The sequence below is a fragment of the Myxine glutinosa genome, chromosome 3 (genome assembly GCF_964187855.1).
Source record: "Myxine glutinosa chromosome 3, kmMyxGlut1.1, whole genome shotgun sequence".
Taxonomy (NCBI): domain Eukaryota; kingdom Metazoa; phylum Chordata; class Myxini; order Myxiniformes; family Myxinidae; genus Myxine; species Myxine glutinosa.
The window spans coordinates 202,526,087-202,548,065 of record NC_136263.1 but is presented as its reverse complement, the minus strand read 5'-3'; the positions used below and the strand labels follow the sequence as shown (position 1 = coordinate 202,548,065).

General features: G+C 44.4%; 2 protein-coding genes across 9 annotated transcripts in view; both read left to right on the top strand.

Moving 5' to 3' along the window:
• TMEM144 (transmembrane protein 144) overlaps positions 1-3,962 on the top strand; it is a 61,494-nt gene extending 57,532 nt beyond the window's left edge. For 5 of the 8 annotated variants that reach the window (XM_068109508.2, XM_068109503.2, XM_068109506.2 and 2 more), the window contains 2 exons: positions 544-597; positions 3,684-3,962. In XM_068109508.2, the coding sequence (XP_067965609.1) occupies positions 544-597; positions 3,684-3,767 (138 nt within the window). In that variant the 3' untranslated portion in view covers positions 3,768-3,962. Of the gene's footprint in view, positions 1-543; positions 598-2,490 lie in introns of all 8 variants that reach the window. The other 3 variants (XM_078774981.1, XM_068109507.2, XM_078774982.1) reach the window with 1 other exon arrangement.
• A 9,899-nt stretch (positions 3,963-13,861) lies between these two features.
• LOC137423899 (uncharacterized) lies at positions 13,862-15,740 on the top strand. Its single transcript, XM_068111437.2, has 3 exons — positions 13,862-14,433; positions 14,551-14,726; positions 14,845-15,740. Exons 1-3 carry the CDS (start codon positions 14,085-14,087, stop codon positions 14,983-14,985), a joined length of 666 nt encoding a protein of 221 aa, XP_067967538.2. The 5' UTR covers positions 13,862-14,084; the 3' UTR covers positions 14,986-15,740.
• The last annotated feature ends 6,239 nt before the right edge of the window (positions 15,741-21,979 follow it).

Genomic DNA, 21,979 nt, shown 5'->3' with positions numbered 1-21,979 from the left:
ATTAGAAAGAGATATTAGAAATAGATATTAGAAATAGATATTAGAAAGAGATATTAGAAAGATATTAGAAAGAGATATTAGAAAGAGATATTAGAAATAGATATTAGAAATAGATATTAGAAATAGATATTAGAAATAGATATTAGAAATAGATATTAGAAATAGATATTAGAAATAGATATTAGAAATAGATATTAGAAATAGATATTAGAAAGAGATATTAGAAAGAGATATTAGAAATAGATATTATAAATAGATATTAGAAAGAGATATTAGAAATAGATATAGAATAGAACATGGGGCAAGCATGACCCCTCATATTGTCCCACCTTAGAGCCGGGTAGTTTGGGTAAGAATGTGTGTTTTACCACATTAGAAACAGCTGTTTTGTTGCCAGTGTTCATTTCTCATCATGGACGTTTAAACCTGGAAACTGATCATTGTGCAGGAACATGCTACGAGTATAAGCTGTCCACCTGTCATCTCCTTCACACATTTGAATGTAGCCTTACATGATCTGTCTCTTTGTCTGTTTACCTCTAGGGTCCAGGTTTGGTGGCAGCTATCTGGGGAGTTTTAGTCTTCAAAGAAATAAAGGTAAGAAGAGGATTTTAATTTGTCATGTCAATTTACATAGCACAACCCCAATAATGGACGATTGAAAAGCACCGCCACATATAACTCGTGCCAAAGACCACATCATGGCTCTAATATTAGCAAAAGACAAATGTTGCCTTTTGTTTGCCTTGATGTATAGAGTATAGTTTATGGTTGTTTGTTTTGCCATATTTCTTTATTGGGATATGTGAATCGAATGTTGTTCCCAAATTTGAATTTTAAATGAGCCACCAAATCGGAAACAGGTATGACATTTACTGAACATGGCTTCTTGCTACTTGACATATTAAAGACAAATCATATGATATATAATTTGGCGTATGTGTTAGTTTGACTTGTACGCACTCCTAAACCGTGAGACGGAACGATTTGAAATTTGTTGGTTGTACTTGGGGTGTGCCCTGGAAGATTGAAGGCGTTAAAAAAATGTGTAGTCGCAGGAGTTTGGGAAGAGGAAACGCCGACGCAGATTCTCTATGTAAACGTGTACCGTGTAGCACCACCTGGTGGTGGGAGAGATATTACAAAAGTGCGGTGGAGATTGTTGGATACTGCAAAACTCTTTGGCATTACGCACGACGTATTAGGTAAACCTGTTTCCGTTTCCGGGTAGGCGGAGTCAGTTGCTCGATGATGGCCTGCAGCCTAAAGCTTGCGTGTTCGGTCACTGTGTTCTTTGAATAAACTCGCATGTTCATTTCTGCCTCCTTGAACTTTTAACAGAGATGACTTGCAATTTTGCACTGTACACGAGACGTAGTGCAAGTGTTTTATTGACCCTACCAGAGGTAGGCGTATTACACCCCCATAGGGAGTGGGTGTTTCTACGACTCTTAATTAGCCTCATTTATTTTAAACAATCGTATGCCTTTTCTGACTGTTTTTATGCCTCCATTGACGAAGTCACCAGAGGCATTATGTTTTCCGTCCGTTCTGATAGGTTTTTGTTACCGCGATAACATGAGAACGGCTGAAGGGATCTTAGTCAAACTTGGTGCAGGTATGTGTAATTAGGTAAAGACAAACTGATTCGATTTTGGGTTCCTGAGGCGAGGTCAAAGGCCAAAGGTCAGAGGTAATATTTGGTTAAAAAAAAATCCTGTTACCACGATAACCTGTGAACCACTGATGGGTTTCTGACCAAGTTTGGCACAATTATGTAGAATGATGTAACGATGAACTGATTAGATTTTGAAGTCAAAGGTCCTAGGACAAAGTCTGTAATATGTTTATAGTTTGAGAACGGCTGAAGTGGTATAATTCAAACTTGGTACAAGGATTGTAATGATGTAGTAATGTGGGTGGAGGCATATAGGTCGACGTCGTGACGTCAAAGAGTGTTGTTCTAGTTCACTTTAAAATCTGTTCCTTATTTTTGGATTATCATTCAGATCATGACCTTGTTTTAACATGCCGTCAAAAATTGTGCTTGTTTTTTTTATATGATCCAAAATTATAGCTACGTACATGAGGGATGGGCTTCATCTTCTTGAGGCATATGTAGATGAGTTGTCTCTAAATAAGGCTTCACTACAATTTTTAGTCTTTTTGTTTGTATAGACAGTTTGTTTTTTGGAAAGAAAAGCTTGTGGAAGAGCAAGAACATAGAACAGAAAAGTAAAAAGTACCAGTAAAAAGTGAAACTTTTTTTACTGCTGCACAGTAGAAAGTAAAAGTGGGGAAACACACCAACACACCAAACTGTTCCCACAAAGTTTGAAGCACACAAGCCTCTATAATGTCATTGTATGCTGTAGCGTTAAGATTTACCTTCACTGGAACCAAGGGGCCTAGCCAGAATAATGAAAAACAGCCTTGGACCATTATTCTTCCTCCACCAACCTTAACAGTTGGCGCTATGCATTCGGGCAGGTTGCGTTCTCCTGGCATCCGCCAAACCCAGATTCATCCGTCGGACTTCCAGATGGTGAAGTGTGATTCATTACTCCAGAGAACGCGTTTCCGCTGATCCAGAGTCCAAGGGCAGCAAGCTTTACACAACTCCAGCTGACGCTTGGCATTGCGCATGGTGATCTTCGGCTTGTGTGCGGCTGCTCGGCCATGGAAACCCTTTTCATGAAGCTCCCGACGAACAGTTGTTGTGCTGCCGTTGCTTCCAGAGACAGTTTGGAATTTGGTAGTGAGTGTTGCAACCAAGGAGAGACTATTTTTACGCGCTTCAGCACTTGGCGGTCCCGTTCTGTGAGCTTGTGTGGCCTACCACTTCGTGGCTGAGCTGTTGTTGCTCCTAGACGTTTCCACTTCACAATAACAGCACTTACAGTTGACTGGGGCAGCTCTAGCAGGGCAGAAATTTTATGAACTGACTGGTTGGAAAGGTGGCATCGGATGACGGTGCCATGTTGAAAGTCACTGAGCTCTTCAGTACGGCTCATTCTACTGCCATTGTTTGTCTATGGAGATTGCTTGGCTGTGTGCTTGATTATATACAGTATACCTGTCAGCAATGGGTGTGGCTGAAATAGCCGAATCCACTAATCAGAAAGGGTGTCCGCATACTTTTGGTCATGTAGTGTACTACTATCAATACTGCTACTATCAATACTGCTACTATCAATACTGCTACTGCTACTACTACTACTACTACTACTATCAACATTGCTACTATCAATACTACTATCAATACTACTACGATCAATACTACTAATTCACCTTTAAAATCTCCAAATATTCCCACCCTTTTGTGGGGTCGTCAGTCAACATTTTTGGCACGACTTTTTCACAAACCAGCTTACCAGGCCTAACGTTTGACTGGAGGTGATTTGGGCAGGAATGAGTAATGTGTTCCTGGGGTGCCGGCGATAACTTGCCTTATCTTTATGAATGACACTGTGGGATCTTTAACACACCCACCAACAATGCTTGACGTCCTTTGGATGGACGGTGCACACATCGTTGTCTCGAAACAGAGTAAGGATTAACATTATAGGGACCTTCCAGATCATTGCGTCCATCTTGTTCACTGAACTTGTTCAATGCTTGGTGAGGAAGTCATGTGACACGTAAGATCTCACTTCGTGTATTTATTTTTCTTTGCTTTGCAGGGTCGAAAAAACCTTTTGCTTCTTCTCTTTGCTTGTGTGGTCACCCTGGCTGGAACGATCATCACTGGTCTCTCCCGTTACTAATTCCCACTTTACACAGTGCAGTGACATCTTTTTAACGAAATGGCAGCGTTTTGCAATATTTTGTTGTACACTTTTTGCGATGCATTGCACAATTTTTTAACTGTGATATGTCTTTGATATTTTTGTAAATATTATGTGTACCTCATAAAATGTTCCATAAAGAAAACGAAATCGAAATAAATGAATTTGACCAAATTGTTACCTCCGCCACCAAAGGTGGACCGAATGTGGACTGAGGATATGTGTTCACCCCTGTTTGTTTATCTGTTTCTTTGTTTTTGAACAGGATATCTCAAAAAGTTATGGACAAATTCAGACAGACTTGTTGGACAGGTTGTGTGTGACGAAGCCAATTTTTTTTGATTTTGGTGAAGATCCGGATCTGGATACTGTCATTTTGTAAGTGATGTATCTGTACATCTCACCATTGAGAGATGGGGATAAAGCGATATACAGCACAATATCTCAAAAACATGTGGAGGGATTATGACAAAACCTGGTGGATTAGTTGGATATGTGACAAGAACAAACAGATTAGAATTTTGTGAAGGTCCGGATTGAGATCCGCTTATCGGTGGGGGGAAAATAAAAAAAATAAACAAGACGTAATGCGCAGCACGATACTTGCAAAATCCGCCCCCCCCCCCCCCCTCCAAAAGGTTTTCCATTCATACAGCAAATTGTCCATTTCATGAAGATGAAAATACAATCTTGATCAAAGCTCGAGTCAACAGGATGAAAAGTGACGCTTTTCAGATAAATAGTGATGATTTTGGAAGGTTGACCTTGAGCTGACCTTTGACCTTTTGACCTCAAAAATAGTTAGTTTCCCTATTTAGAGACTCAATGTGCCAATGCTGTTCAATTTTCAAGTCAATCGGATTAAAATTAAGGATATTAAAAATTTGGCCTCTGTTGAACTTTTGGCCTATTGACCTCAAGTATACTTGGTGATTGAATTCAGTGACCAGATGTGCAAGTCCTCTTCAAATTTCAAGTCAAATCAGATGAAAATTGAGGATTTTAGAAATGTGGCCCATGTTGACCTTTTGGCCTATGTTCACCTCAAATATACTTTGTGGTTGAATTCAGTGACCAGATATGCAAGTCCTCTTCAAATTTCAAGTCAATTGGATGAAAATTGAGGATTTTAGAAATTTGGCCGATGTTGACCTTTTGGCCTATGTTCACCTAAAATATAATTTGTATTTGAATTCCGTGACCAGATATGCAAGTCCTCTTCAAATTTCAAGTCAATTGGATGAAAATTGAGGATTTTAGAAATTTAGCAAAGTTGGTGACCTTTGGCCTATGTTGACCTTTTGACCTATTGACCCCAAAACAATAGGCTTCTTGCTTTTGACCAATTCTACCATTTGGTGAAGTTTCGTGAAGATCGGTTGAAAATTGTTACCTGTAGGCGGGTGACAGACAAACAGACAGACAGAACCACAAACACAACCGACCAATATACTTGAAAAATCTTCGATTTTGCAAGTAATAAAACCTAAACCTAAACTGTTCAACATAGGCCAAAGGTCACCAACTTTGTGTGAAATTTTGTAAAACCCTCAATTTCCATCCAATTGACTTGAAATTTGAAGAAGACTTGCATATCTGGTCACTGAATTCAACCACAAATTATATTTTAGGTTTAGGTGAACATAGGCCAAAAGGTCAACATAGGCCAAATTTCTAAAATCCTCAGTTTTCATCCGATTGACTTGAAATTTGAAGATGACTTGCATATCTGGTCACTGAATTCAACCACCATCTATTTTTTAGGTCAACATAGGCCCAAAGGTCAACATAGGCCAAATTTCTAAAATCCTCAATTTTCATCTGATTGACTTGAAATTTGAAGATGACTTGCATATCTGGTCACTGAATTCAACCACCATCTATTTTTGAGGTCAACATAGGCCAAAAGGTCAATATAGGCCAAATTTTTAAAATCCTCAATTTTCATCCGATTGACTTGAAAATTGAACAGCATTTGCACATTGAGTCACTAAATAGGGAAAGTAACTTTTTGAGGTCAAAAGGTCAAAGGTCAACTCAAGGTCAACCTTCCAAAATCATTTTTTATCTGAAAAATCATCACTTTTCATCCTATTGACCCGAGCTTTGATCAAGATTGTCAATTTTAATCTTGATGAAATGGACAATTTGCTGTATCAATGGAATTTATTTTCTTGGGGGTGGGGGGCGGATTTTGCAAGTATCGTGCTTCGCATGACGTCTCTTGTTACTTGCAAAATCGAAGATTTTTCAAGTATATTGGTCGGTTCCGTTTGTGGTTCTGTCTTTGTTTGTCTGTTTGTCACCGGCCTACAGGTCACAATTCTAAACCTATCGTCACAAAACTTCACCAAGTTGTATAAGTCCCAATTGAGAAGCCTATTGATTTTGAGGTCAAAGGTCATCTGGAGGTCAAATTTCTAAAATCGACATTTTAAATCCGATTGACTTGAAAATTGAATAGCATTTGTATATCGAGTCACTAAATTGGAAAATGAACTATTTTGAGGTCAAAAGGTCGAAGGTCAAGTCAAGGTCAAAATTTTAAAATCATCAATTTTCATCTAAAAACCCGTCAATTCTCAACCGATTGACTTGAAAATTGAACAGCATTTGCACATTGAGTCACTAAATAGGGAAACTAACTATATTTGAGGTCAAAATGTCAAAGGTCAACTCAAGGTCAACCTTCCAAAATCATCATTTTTCATCTGAAAAATCGTCACTTTTCTTCCTATTGACCCGAGCTTTGATCACGATTGTCAATTTTAATCTTGATGAAATGGACAATTTGCTGTATCAATGGGAAAAAAATTTCTTGGGAAGGGGGGAGGTCGATTTTGCAAGTATTGTGCTCTGCATGACATCTTCTTGTTTGTCTGTTTGTCTGTTTGTCCACACAGAATAAATATGATTTTCTGCAACCGTTGGTCCGATTGACAGGAAATTTCACCATAGGTGCAACTCCACCTGCAGAATTTTTTCATGATAATTATGACGTCATCGGTCATGTGGTTCGGCCGCAATCTTGGAAAAATCAAAAAACTTTGCACCTCTATATCTCGGAAAGCGCTGAATATAAAAAATTGAGACATGGCTCATTATAAAGAACTCTCCAAGGAGAATAAAATATGCTAATGATGATGTCATAGGTGCCTCCATTATGACTTCATAATTCGACAAGGACAAAACTTCATCCAATCAAGACGAAATTTATTGAGCATAATCTAGGAATAAATTAGTTTAGAAAAAAAAAAATAATGACGTCATCGGTCACATGGTTCGGCCGCCATATTTGTTTTAACAGAAAAGCCTTGACCACTGAAAATACATCCTGGCGAGGGTTTGCAATCTCTGATTGCTCTTTTTCTTGTTTATTTGGCAATGGGGGCGGTATACTTAGAATGTATCTACTTGTTTTATGTTTTTCCACTGAAATAAAACAAACCAGTTTGTCATACGAGATGGCCAGTGTGTCATATTTTGTGCATTTTACCCCCCCCCCCCCCCCCCACCCCCAACACCCCCGACTTCCCACGCACATCAAGCCACTCTGATTCGTCCCTCAGAGAGTGTGAGACCAGGGTGCTTACTGATGAGGTGAAGTAGTTTGAGAATGAAGCATGAGTATGGGTTGTTCGAGTACGGATGACGGAAGATGAGTGTTTAAGTTTGGGTATTTGAGAAAAGCGGTTCTTCTATGCGTGTTGGAAAATGAGGGTTTGTGAATGACGTTTGGATACGGAGTTGGAGAATGAATGTTTGGGAATGAGGAAGAGAACAATGGGGAAGGTTTAAACTACAATTACAATGCCTGTCCCTGATACGAGGGTGTGAATGACGACGACGCAAATTATCATCAGAGTGTGAATGGCGTAATCCACCTGATGTGATTTGCATTGTTTGTATAAAGCAACAAGGATTTAGAACCATTCACTCAAACCCATGTGGGCATGAACAGAACATTATGATGTGAAACAAGGGTAGGAACATTTTTAAACATTCAGGGCCAAATTTACGAAAGGCGTTTAAGAGTTAGACGTGTGTAGAATCTGGATGGATACATGGAAGGAGGGATGGATGAGTGGAAGGGGGGATGGATGAGTGGAAGGGGGGATGTATGAGTGGAAGGGGGGATGTATGAGTGGAAGGGGGGATGTATGAGTGGAAGGGGGGATGTATGAGTGGAAGGGGGGATGTATGAGTGGAAGGGGGGATGTATGAGCGGAAGGGGGGATGTATGAGCGGAAGGGGGGATGTATGAGCGGAAGGGGGGATGGATGAGCGGAAGGGGGGATGGATGAGCGGAAGGGGGGATGGATGAGCGGAAGGGGGGATGGATGAGCGGAAGGGGGGATGGATGAGCGGAAGGGGGGATGGATGAGCGGAAGGGGGGATGGATGAGCGGAAGGGGGGATGGATGAATGGAAGGCGGGATGGATGAGTGGAAGGCGGGATGGATGAGCGGAAGGCGGGATGGATGAGCGGAAGGCGGGATGGATGAGCGGAAGGCGGGATGGATGAGCGGAAGGCGGGATGGATGAGCGGAAGGCGGGATGGATGAGCGGAAGGCGGGATGGATGAGCGGAAGGCGGGATGGATGAGCGGAAGGCGGGATGGATGAGCGGAAGGCGGGATGGATGAGCGGAAGGCGGGATGGATGAGTGGAAGGCGGGATGGATGAGTGGAAGGCGGGATCTCAGTCAATGGAGTATCTTCTCTTCTGCACTTGGTTATGACAAACTTCCCTGCAAATGTCTGCTGCCCTTCTTCTGCTCCAATCGGTTCATCTGATCATGTGCTTGTTAAAGTGGACATCTCTATGGCCATTCTCAGAGAGCCTCCTCAGCGTCGAAGAGTCTGGCATTTAACTCAGGCCGACTGGCATGGTCTTCAAATAGCCATCAATCATCTGGACTGGTCTCCAATCTCTGCTGCCTATGACATCAACTATTCCTGGGAAATCTTCCAAAGTAAACTGCTCTCTCTCATGCAGATTTATCCCATCTCGTCTTCAGTTGTCATACCCTTCCTCCCGTCCATGGTACACTGAATCTTGTGGTGAGGCACTTGCCCTGAAACAACTTGCCTTTGCCTCTTGGAAGGCTAATCCAACTGAAGGCAATCTCAGTTCCTTCCACCAAGCTCGGAACAAGTGTGTGTCTACCCTCAGGAGTGCCAGGAAGCACTATCTCTCCACACTCAAGATTGAACTCTCAAACCTGTCTCCTTCCTCCAAATCCTGGTGGTGTCTGGTCAAATCCGTTTCTGGTGTTTGTTCCCCCTCCATCCCCTCCCTTACCTCAAATGGCTGCACAGCTGACTCCGCATGTGAAAAAGCCGAATGCCTCAACTCTGTTTTTGCCTCAAAATCATGTGTCCCAAACCCATCTCTCTCTGTTCCCACCTTACCCAGTCGAACCCAACTACTCTTGGACTCTGTGTGCTCTCCTGACAAGGTGGAGAAGTTCCTGTCAAACTTCGACACTGATTCTGCAACTGGACCTGACGGCATCAGCCCACGGGTCCTAAAACCCTGTTCTACCACTCATTCACACCCTCTCTCTATTCTCTTCACCCTCTCTTTTGCTCAAGGTCATCTGCCATCATTTGGGAAATCAGCCAACATTACCGCTTTACACAAAAGAGATCCTTTCAACTACAGACCAATCAGCCTGCTCCCAATCAGGAAGGTCATGGAATCAATCATTGCTTCTGACACTAAATCCTTCCTCTTCTCCAATGGCTTGATCTCCGATCATCAATTTGGATTCAGACCAGGTCGCTCTGCTGTGGACATGTTGCTTCTGCTGTCTCAACAATGGATGGAGGTCCTCAATGCCAAACAGGAAATCAGAGCTGTCTCCCTTGACATATCATGTGCCTTCGATACGGTCTGGCACCCCACTCAGCTCAACAAACTCTCCTCCTATGGTATCCATGGAAATCTCCACGCATGGCTTGCGGACTTGCTCTCTGGTTGTAGTCAACATGTGGCCCTGAATGGATTTATCTCAACTCCTCTTCCTGTTCAGGCTGGAGTTCCCCAAGGCAGTGTTCTGGTCCCTGTGCTTTTTCTGGTCTTCATCAGTGATCTCTCCGACTCTCTGGAAAATCCTCTCTATCTCTTTGCTGATTACTCCACTCTCTGCCGCTCCATTCCTCATCCTTCAGATTGGCAGTCCTGCAGCCTCCTCTCAGCTCTCTGCAGACCTGGAAAAAAATCAGACTGGTCAAACAAGTGCAATATGTCTTTCAATCCTGACAAATCTCACACTCTTACTATGTCTCTCTGAAAAGACTGACTGGACAACCCACCCAATCTCCCGTCGACTTTCTCAACAATCCTCTCCGAGAAGTTCTGTCACTCAAGCTTTTGGGTCTCACTATCTGCCGCGATCTTTCCTGGGAAAACCACATTTCCATGCTGGCCTCCAAAACCAGTCGCAGACTGGGCATCCTCCGTCGTGCGAAGTCATTCCTTGGCACACCTAAGCTCCTCACCACATACAAGGCTTTCATCCGCAGCAGAATGGAATACTGCTCTCCCCTCTTGGCTGGTGCTCCTGCCTCACATCTAGCTCGGCTTCAGGCGGTTGAGACCATTGGAGGTCCTTTCACTCATTCACCGCAGGCAGGTTTTCTGTCTACTACCGACTCCTCTCTGGGCTAGCCACCCCCCCCCCCCCTCCCCTGTGCCTGTCTGTGCTCTGTCTCCCAAATACTTCTTCAGGTCGCACAAGATCTGCCAGCATCCCTCTTCTGGTGAAAATGTCAAAATCAAGACTCTCTTTCAATCCTCTTTTCTCCCGCCTCTGGAACAATCTCCAGCACTCTCTTCAATCCCACTCCTCCCTCCAGATCTTTAAAATAGCTGTTCACCGCCATCTCTTAACTTCCCCCATCCAAAACCTTGATCTTTTCTACCCCGTTAATTCATCCCAGATCCACTTTTTTGAAAAACCGACTTCTTTCCTGGAAGTCCTAGCAGTGTCCATGTGTTTTATACCTCTCCCACCCCCCCCCCCCCCGCCCCCACTTCCCATGCCTCCTCCCCCGAGCCCTCTCCCTACCACAGATCTCCCGATGTCCCTGTTCTCTACTGTTGTACTTATGTGCTGCCGTGTCTCTTCCCATCTTGTCTCCCGCTTCCTTTATTATATGTTTTATGTGTCCGTTTTTCGTTTTTTGGGGGGATTAATGTTGGCTTTTACACGATCCTCGGACTTGTATACAAAACAAGTACAAAAAGTTTTAATTAAAACAAAAGCCGCGTCGATGTTACACAATGCCTAGATGCAGCTGTGCCTATAACGTCGATGTTTTAGGCACAGGACATTCCTATTGATTCGATTACTTGATGTTATTTTTGTGCAAAGTGGAAATATATCTCGGCAATTTCCCGTGTGTGGCGACGAATTTTTTATATATCTCGGCATTTTCCCATCTGTTATTTCAGGCGGTGTATGACTGACCATGCCGCGATTTAAAAAATATATATCTCGGCAATTTCCCGTGTGTGGCGACACGTGAACGAAGCTATGCTCCTCTCTCCACATTATTGTGACGACGTATAAATTAAATATTTCATCGTGACGATTGTCATCAAATGGACGAATTTTTAATACTAGGGCATGCCCGTACTATATATACTAGGGCATGCCCGATATCTAAAATTATATCCCCCCCCCCCCCTCTATTTACATGAAATGGTTTGGTCCATTCGCAAAGCCAAAGCGAACGGCTTGCGAGTACGGTGACAATCCCCCCCCCCCCCCCCTCTATTTACATGAAATGGTTTGGTCCAAAGCGAACGGCTTGCGGAGTTTGGTAAAGAAATCGCCATAGCTCGGTAACTACTTCTCCGATTAATATGAAACCTTGAAAAGGCACATCCTCAGGTCCCCAGCAATATACCTGGCAAGTTTAAAGTATATCGGACCCGTGGTTGTCGAGAAACAGCGGTCACAGACAAACGACAAACACACAGACAAACACACAGACATACAGAGATTACTGGAATTATAGATAGATATCTCGGAATTTTCCCGTCTGTTATTTCGGGCGGTGTATGACTGACCATGCCGCGATTTAAACAAAATATATATATCTCGGCATTTTCCCGTCTCTTATTTCGGGCGGTGTATGACTGACCATGCCGCGATTTAAAAAAAATATATCTCAATGGACTTGAAGTTACAGGCCTTTGAGAATTCATTTCGTTCTATAAAGGGCAACTTTCATCGGATTTTCTTCCCGTTTTTTTTCAACTGAGTCTAAAACGAGATAAGTGACTGTGAAAAATGAAATGATATATCGAATTTGATTTGAAATAAAACTGTGTGAGAGAGGAAGACACCACGGGCCTACAAAACAGGCCTCAAAGCTATGCGAGTTAATAAAATGGTGGATATTTGTTTATATGAAGGCTCTCCCAGAATGGGTGGAGCTATGGTTCCCAGAATGGGTGGAGCTTTGAGGTTTTGTCTTCTCTGCAAGAACAACAAGAAGAAGAAGAACAACAACAACAACAGCAGAGGGCACTCTATGACCAGCGTCTGCGACGCGGCTAAAAAAAAAGGAAAGCTCCATCACCACCTCGGGTCATCCCTCATTCATTCAAATGCTATTTTCTCCCCACGTTATCCCTCCCCGAGCACACATACACCTTCCTTTCTATGTTATTGTGTTTCCTCCTCCTCTCCATCCAGCTTTTCTGGTTTTGTTTGTTCTTCAGGACTGATAGGATGGCCTCGATGTACGTACACTCGCCTCTGAGCTTTCTTGCGTGGGTTCGAATCCTGACACAGATATATATACTGTGATACTTGTGTTGTACTTCACATGTAGTACTTCACTTAGCCTATGTAGTGCCTCACAAAGAGTAGGCGAGTAATCGCCGGCACCCTGAAGTCTTTCCCAACTTTATCCCCAGTGGAGTGCCCTGCGTTGGAGTGACGACCCGTCTAAGTTTTTTTAAACTCTAGCTGTGAAATGGATTTGGCAGAATCGACACATTGATGAATTTGAGTGGAAAATAAATACAAAACCCACTCTAGTCAAGAGTAAAAGCTCACAAACAGGTGTCATGTAGAAAGGGATATTAGATGGATTAGAGAGCAAAGTCGTTGCGGGTAGAATAGTTCAGGACTAGAATTTGTAAGACAAAGCCAACCTGTGGTGGCCAATTTTAAAAGGTAGAAGGTGCGACCGGACAGGCCTGTGATGGCCTATTTTATGTAGAAGGTGGGACCGGACAGGCCTGTGATGGCCAATTTTAAAAGGTAGAAGGTGCGACCGGACAGGCCTGTGATGGCCAATTTTAAAAAGTAGAAGGTGCGACCGGACAGGCCTGTGATAGCCAATTTTAGAAGGTGCGACCAGACAGGCCTGTGATGTCCAATTTTAAAAGATAGAATGTGCAACCGGACAGGCATGTGATGGCCAATTAAAAAAGGTAGAATGTGCAACTGGACAGGCCTGTGATGGCCAATTTTAAAAGGTAGAATGTGCAACCAGACAGGCCTGTGATGGCCAATTTTAAAAGGTAGAACGTGCGACAGGACAGGCCTGTGATGCCAATTTTAAAAGGTAGAAGGTGGGACCTGACAGGCCTGTGAAGGCCAATTTTAAAAGGTAGAAGGTGGGACCCAACAGGCCTGTGATGGCCACTTTTAAAAGGTAGAGGGTGGGACCCGGACAGGCTCAAATTCAGAGGAGATTCCGCAGTCGAAAAAAGAAGGGATCAAAAGATGAATTAGCAGATCGGCTTTATTGGGAGAAGGCAATGAGGTGAGAGTTTGCTGGCTGAATGAGTACAGCTTTATGTGTCCATGAAGGCCTCAGTCACACTGGATCGTACGTTTTCTGGATCGTGCGATTGGTGGCAATTTGGCCGAGGTACGACCAATCGCCAATGTTTGCTACGATCTCCATTTGCGATCGCATACTGCGATTGCTCTTAGGACTGGTGGTAGGTAATCGTACGATTGGTGGTACGCGTGGTCGTGCGATCACCAACGATTGGCGAAGATCGATCGCAAGATCAATCGTAGGTAATTGTGCGACTAGTGGTGGCGATCAGCGACTGATCGTACAATCAATCGTGGCGATCTGCGACCGCTTGTACGATCAATCGTGGCGACCTGCGACCGCTCGCACGATCGATCGCAGCCAGTCATGAGATGGGTTGCTCGATCAGATATAAAGGCTCACGACCGTGCGTCAGCATCAGTAGTCATCAACCTCTCAAGGAGTACACTTCGTCGAAATTTTCAATTGAAACTATAATTCGCTATGCCTCCCAAGAAGGGAAAGGGCCGTGGGAATAGTACCCAGCCGGAGCCAGATCCAGAATCTGATGTCGGGGAGATTTTGGCTGAGATTCATCTGGTACTGGCCATGCAGGATGACCCTGCCGGGGACACACCAAGCGAACAACAGGATGCAGGTGACGACTTGGCAGAGGATGAAACGGCGGCCAAGAGGAACAAGATGCCAGAGCTGGAGCCAGCAGTAGAGCAGGCTCTCTGCGAATGGTTCGCCGACCACCCCATGTTTTACGACTTGAGCGACGTCAGTTTCAAGAACCGTCAGAGGAAAGACTGCCTCCTGGACCAGAAGGGCACGGAGCTGAACATGAGGGGTAAATAAGTATATTGAGTATTATGACCCAAATATATGAATGTTGCAGTTATTAAATGATCATGCAGTATTCCATGTCTTTCCATCCATTTATGATTTATTTGTCTTATACTTACAGGCGACCAGCTGGCCATCTGGTGGAAGTCGCAGAGGACCATGTATGGGAGACTGCACAAGAAGAAGAGTGGTCAGGCGGCGACGCGGATGACCGAGCGTCAGAAGTGGAACCTGACGAACTTCAGCTTCCTCAAGTCACACATCGCCGTCCGCACCGTGACCAAGCAGTTGGGCAAGGTAGGCATTTGCAAACTTTCAATCCATACATTTCCATTCGATTTCCATGCATTTGTTTCCTGTACGACCTGATATGACTTTTATGAAATTATTATTAATGCCTGCTCTCTACCCACAGGTCCCGTGTCCGGAGCCTGAGGAAGACGATGGGCCACCCTCGGATGCGAACATCACATCCGCTTCCGCTGAAGCCGACCATCCCGGTCCCAGCTCGCAGGCCACTTCGCGACCCTCGCAAGTCCCCAAGCGGAAGCACTAGCAGACAACCGCTGTCGACGACGCTCTCCTCAAGCTGATAGAGCAGGTGTCGGGGACACAACTATTCTGCAAACAGGTCGACGAGCTGTTGCGCTCCAGCCGGAACCCCCGCACCGTGTTCGGCCAGTGGATCGTGGTGGAGACGGAGTGCCTGCCTGATGAGATATTCCGGCAGTTCCAGACGGATGTGTTCGCGGCCGTCACGAGGTACTGTGACATAGCAGCCCCAGCGGCCACAGGTTCTGACCGCACCAACCGTCATGCTGCAGCGTACGAGCACTCCGACGAGCTACCCTCTGCTGCCTCGCCCTGCCTCGGTTCCGCAGCCCGTCACTGTGGCCTGGCAGCTGCCCACCCAGGTGACCACTCAGGTGGCCACCCAGGACTGGCCCCAGGCGCCGCTTAACAGCAGCATGACCAGTACTGGCCCCAGCACCGCAGCAGCTACCTACGGGACTGTCGTTCCTGAGCTTATCAGGGCTGAGCAGACCCCAGTTCTCCCCCATGCCAAGTAGCGGTACTGGTAATCCGACTGCGACCATGCGACAACCACTGAGTCGCGTACTTCCGACACTGGAGCCCAGTTAGTTTTGAGTAATCAGATCCTGCAGGGGGGTGACCACTTGCACGAGTGATGGACTGGTACAATTTATGTGTTTTCTAGTGTAATTTCGGGGATAATTTTTTATGTTTGAGACAATGAAAGGTATCATTGCATGTTTTGTTTTGTTAATAAAATGATGATACATTGAAATTAAAAGTTGTTTGTACTTACGTTTTAGCTTATACTTAGGCAGTTAAGACCGAAAAATAGGGCGTATCGTTCATTTTTTCAGGAAAGCACCAAATTTGGCACAGATGTAGTGTGGACCTATACAATTGTTTTCCTGAGGGGTGCCCAAAAATTCAGAATCCCTGGTGGCCGCCATATTGAATTCCAACATGACCGCCCTCTGTGACCTATTTCCCTCAATAACTTCTATACTATGAGCGACAACACCACAGTTCCAGTGTCTTACCCCATGTTTTCATGGTCTCTGAATCCAATGGGATCAATTGCATAAAGATTGGCATCCATCATCTTTAATTTAAGACGGCCGCCATGGTGTTTCCATTTTCCTTGAATCTCTCATAGTATTTTAGGTAAAATTTCAATTCCAAGTGATACACATTGTTTTATTGGTCTCTGATAACAATGGAATGGTATTAATTAATCAAAGTTACACACAGTTGCAGTTTTAACTTAAAATATTGTGGGCACTTGAAAAGTGGAGGCTCTCGCACAGACGCGTAGTACTACAAGCACTGTCCATCGCAGTCACACAGTGATGTGCAGGGAAGATTTGCCCTGGAGCATTTACAGTTGCCTTTACAGGTCGACTGACAATGGCAGCTTGTAAGCTCTGAACATGCCTCCTGTATCAGTGGTATTGTGGTCCAAATTGGTGTCCAAGAAGTCCCTGTTTTCATCCAGCCCCAATCAGCTGGTGATGGAAGTTCTGGGTAGGGCACAAGTGCCTGACTCCATACGTGTCCAGCCTGAAAACATGCATGTTTTAGGTGTTGTTCGAAGGCATCTGCTGTTGGGGGAATGTGATCAATTGTTCTTGTCTTCTTCGTGAACAAGTGTCGGCATATGTCATTCACTGTCTTTATCTCGGTAGTCCGGTCATAGAGGATGGCAACATATCTTTCTATGCTCTGTAGTTCCATAGTAATAGCGTCCACAGATGGCCTATAAGCGAGAGCATGAAAGGTCTGCGTGATGCTGGGGTATGCCTCCCAAGCCTTCCAGGCTGTCTTTTTCCCAATTTGGGCAAAAAATGACACTGTGTCGCAGCCAGTGAAGGCATGAAATAATGGCAACGACTCGGACTTCCTGGGGCCAAGGCCGGTGGCAATTTTATGGATGGCAAGGTAGCGGTAGCTTTTACCAGTGCCAATGGCAATCCAGAGTTCCTCCACACCGTGTGACTGGTAGGTAAAGTAGTGTGCTATTGCCAAGACCACAATACAAGACCAAGACCACTCATAGTATAGAAGTTATTGAGGGAAATAGGTCACAGAGGGCGGTCATGTTGAAATTCAATATGGCGGCCACCAGGGGTTCTGAAATTTTGGGCGCCCCTCAGGAAAACAATTGTATAGGTCCATACTACATCTGTGCCAAATTTGGTGCTTTCCTGAAAAAATGAACGATGCTTCCTCTTAACTGCTCTGCTATTACCTGACCGAAGGTTAGCGTATGCTATTGGCGTGATGTTTCGTCCGTCATCCGTCACTGTGTCACTGTGGCCTGGCAGCTTCTGCACACTACTTTACTACTGCTTAGGTCTACTTACTTAGTTCTACTACTTAGTACTACTACTTAGTTCTACTACTTAGTTCTACTTAGTTCTGCACACTACTTTATTGTGTTAAAGATTTTACTTTGACAAAGAACTTTGTTTGTGTACACATGTAATGATTTAATTTGTATTTAAAATAATAATTTTTTCCATTGTAATATAAACCTGTCATTTATTACTCAGACCATACACACACAATAAAGACAACTAATTATTACTTTTTCGCCTGACATACCATGAAATAGCATGTTTATTGCACAAGTTCATTGCAAAATAGATATGCAAAAATAGATCACACACATAGCATATAATATATGAGACACATATCTCAAAAAAAATATACAAATTCCAACATTCACACAACAGTTCCTAGATCATGTTATCCTGCCATGGGACACTGCCGACGTTGTTGTCGTAGTTCTTGAGGTAAACGTGCACAGCCTTGGCTTCCCGTGTAGCACGATTCCCACCTTGCACGTTCTGCATGTCCTGAAACACTGCCTCGTTCCTCCAAGCGCCAGGGATGATCTGGTGGTCATTCCCCTCACGGTCAACGTCCCGGTTCTGCAGTCCAGGGTACCGAATCCGCATCATGTTATGCAGGCAGAGGCACGCACTCAAGATATTCTTGACAGTCTCATGTTCCTGTTGCATGGTCGTGAGGAGGCACCTCCAGCGGTGGGCGAGTATTCCGAAAGCGTTCTCCACTATCCTGCGGCCACGAGAGAGTCGGTAGTTGAAGATACGCTCTTCCACGGTCATGTTCCTATGTCCAAAAGGCTTCATCATCCAGGTCCGCAGGGCAAACGCGTAATACCCGATGAAGAAGTATAGCATGTCGCGGTCGTCGTTAGGGAGCGGTTCAGCTGGCGGGAATCCGATGTCACCCGTTTCAAGGGACGCCTTGAGAGCGGAAGCGTTGAAGATTCCACTTTCTGAAGAGATGTCCGCCCACAGGAACTTGTACTCCGAATCCACCAGGCCGAGGAGTACAATGGAGAAGAACCCCTTGTAGTTATAGAACAGGGTGCCGGACTTCTTGGGGGCCTTGATCGCGATGTGTTTACCGTCCAGCGCCCCACACGCATGATGGAAGTTCCATCGCTGCCCAAATTGCTCGGCGACCTGCAAAACACAATACAGAAATACATGAGGTAAAAGTGACATATAACAATACAATTAAATTTAATTCAATTCAATGCTAGAACATACAATAATTACAATGACTGTAATTATTATTATTACCTGACGCCACCTTTTTGGAGTGGTCGGGAAGTCGAATACCTCGCCTTCGTATTCGGCCACGATGGCAGCAGACACTGCGTTCACCATGCCGGAGATGGTGTTGTGGGGCACCCAGAAAGAGTAAGACAGGCTGTGGTAGCTGTTCCCAGTGGCCATATACCGTAAGGTGATGGCCAGCTTGAGCCCCGGTTCGAGAGGACGTCGGTAGTTGGTGTCCCATTTCGTCAATCTGGGCGTCACTTGGAGAAGCAGTTCTTGGAACATGCGCGGTTCCATGCGCATGTAGTTGGTGAAATCGCCCTGTGACTCCCTCTCAAGTTCCCGCATCAGGTTGGCGTAGTTGCCATAGAAGGACCGCCTCCTGATACAGGGACGCACCCAGTACTGGCGCCTTCCTCTCTCTTGGCACTGGTTTCTTCGTCGGAGAAGTACGGCTGCGGCCACAGCACCCAGCTGTTTTTGTTGCTCCATCTGCAGTCGGGCCAACATAACTTCGAGTCTTCTCGGCGGCACTAGTACACCCGCCATAGAGATATGCTCTCTTCGGGTGTCGTAGTGGAGAGTGACCTGAACCCCAGAAGCCACTCCAAATATACTGGTCTGCGAGCTAAAGACTGGTGGTACCACCAATCGTAAGGTCGTGCAACCAGTCGGGACAGGTCGTGACTGGTCGCACTACCGATCGTGAGGTTGTATGACAGGTGGCACCACCAATCGTCATGTGGCAGGACCAGTAGCACGACCAATCGTGCGACTACTTGACCCGCGATCATGCACGACTGGTTGTGCGTCCATGCGCGACTGGTGGTACGACCATGTAAGACCTGTCTACGACCTCTTACGATTTGGAATCGCAGGTCAGAAGTTTTGAACATGACCATCGACCTTGCTGCGGCTGATTTTGCTCTGGCGATCACCCACGACCTCTGCGACCAGTCACGCGCTCTTTCTACGATTTGCCCGCGATTCCAACATTTTTCGGTCGCAGCTAGGTCGTAACCTGGTCGCAGGCCCGGTGTGACTGGGGCCGAACGAATAACACAGAGGTCCTTCACTTGTTGAACTTTCATTGCAAAAACAGCTCCGTTTTCCGCATCGAAGCTGTAACGACACCCATAATCGATAACGACAGTTTTAACGATTCATGCATTTCAGTGTACAACCTGTAATAGTCTTTTGAAGTTGTTACAAACAAATTACTTGTTCGTGCTCATTGTGGAATTAATAACCTGAAATTAACTAAATTCATCCCACAAGAAAACCTCAGCATTATGTTATTTCAGTTTTAATTACGGCATAAAAACAATATATGTTGATGAAAACCGCACGTCCCCGAGATAGAATGGTGCTTAACGGAATTACGCCGATCATGATGCTCTCCTTTTTAAACGGCTCACTACGACAGGTGGGATTCACGGTCGACAGGTGCATTGTGTGCGCATTCTTGCTGCTCTCTTTGAAATGCGCCGATACGTGCGTACCGTCGCTGCAGCGCGGACAGCGCGGAATCGTTTCGTCCGGAGACATTGCCATCGGAGGTTTCTTCCCTGTCCACTTCGACTTTGAAATCCGTGAGCAAACGTTGAAGGAGAAGCCAGAACTGGGCGAATGCATAAAGTAAGTTTTATTTATTTATTATTATTATTATTATTATTATTTTTAATTCTTCTTGTTGTTACCTCCACCACTGAAGGTGAATGCAGGTTGTGTTTTCACCCCTGTCTGACTGTAAACGCGATATCTCAAAAGGTTATTTGCAGGTTCTGATGAAATTTGGTGGGCAGGTTGTGTGTGTGTGACAAGGACTAATTGATTTGATTTGGGTGAAGATCCGAATACGGATCCAGATCCGAGAATCTTTCAATTTTGTAAGTGATTCTTCACCATTGAGCAATGGGGGCAAAATGATATATACATCATAGTTCAAAAAGTTGTGGACAAGTTATGGCAAAACTAGGTGGATGAGTTGCTTAGGTGACAATAACAAGCGATTAGATTTTGCTTTAGGTCTGAATCCAGATCCTCACCCAGGAGCTTTGGCTTATTTTTCTTTTTCTTTTGTATGCAAGATCGAGGCTCGTGTAAGAGCTAATATTTATCACAAAATGACAAACTGACACATAAAATATAAGATAAAGGGAGTGGGAGACAAGATGGAGAGCAGGGACATCGGGAGATCTGTAGGAGGGAGGAGGCAAGGCAAGGGAAGGGGGGGGGGGGGTAAAAAAAACACATGGACACTGCTTGGACTTCCAGGAAAGAAAAGACTACGACCAGAGAGGACGTCCGCAAGCCATGCGTGGAGATTTTCCATGGATACCATCGGAGGAGAGTTTAGTGAGCAGAGCTGGGTGCCAGACTGCATCCAAGGCACGTGATATGTCAAGGGAGACAGCTCTAATTTCCTATTTGGCATTGAGGACCTCCATCCATTGTTGAGACAGCAGAAGCAGCATGTCCAGAGTAGAATGACCTGGTCTGAAACCAAGTTGATGATCAGAGATCAAGCCATTGAAGAAGAGGAAGGATTTGATATCCGAAGCAATGATTGATTCCATGACATTGCTGATTGTTGGGAGCAGGCTGATTTGTCTGTCGTTGCAAGGATCTGTTTTTTTTGTTGTTTTTTTTTGTGAAACCAAGAGAACAACACAATTAACTTTTTAAAAACCCATCTAATAATTTTAATTGATACTTTAACTTTAACTTTTCCTGTCACTGAAAAAGAAACAATTTTTTTTTTTTTTTGCAATTTTAATTGATTATTTTTAACATCTGATATAACCACCTTTTTTATGCAAAACAGCAGATGTCAGTTTTTGAATGTTTTCCTGTGATGTCTGGAAAAATTCCATTGGGAGGTTGTTCCATGCATTCTGCAATGTTTCCCATAATTAGTCTTTTGATTTCGGTTTTCCATTTTTCTTCTTGTCCAATAATCCAAAAGTGTTATGCCACCACATTTTCATTTCGCTAACTTGTAACGTCTCTGTTGCAGGTAATATAAACCGACACCACTCCCAATATATCAAACTCAACGAGACTCAAAATAATCGTTTTGCACCAAGAAGACAAATCCCAGAAAAATATCCCACCAAACAGGTATTTCCAGATGTAGCATTCAATGAGCAATAGAGGAGCACAATGAGATCGGAGAAGTTAAAGATATCAAACGGATTGGAAGGCCCAACAAACTCAACAAAACACGAGATGAGCAATACTTGAGGATAAGGATTCGGGTGCATAAAATTCCCTTATCCTTAAGGAACGTTTCCCTTAAGGTGCACTGTGATTCCTTGGTGAAGGATTTATTTGAGGGCTGTTGCTTAAACAACCCTTTGGAAATCCTTAAGTAGCAATTTCCTTAAGGTTGAGGAAACCCGAAGGAGATGTTGCTACGAC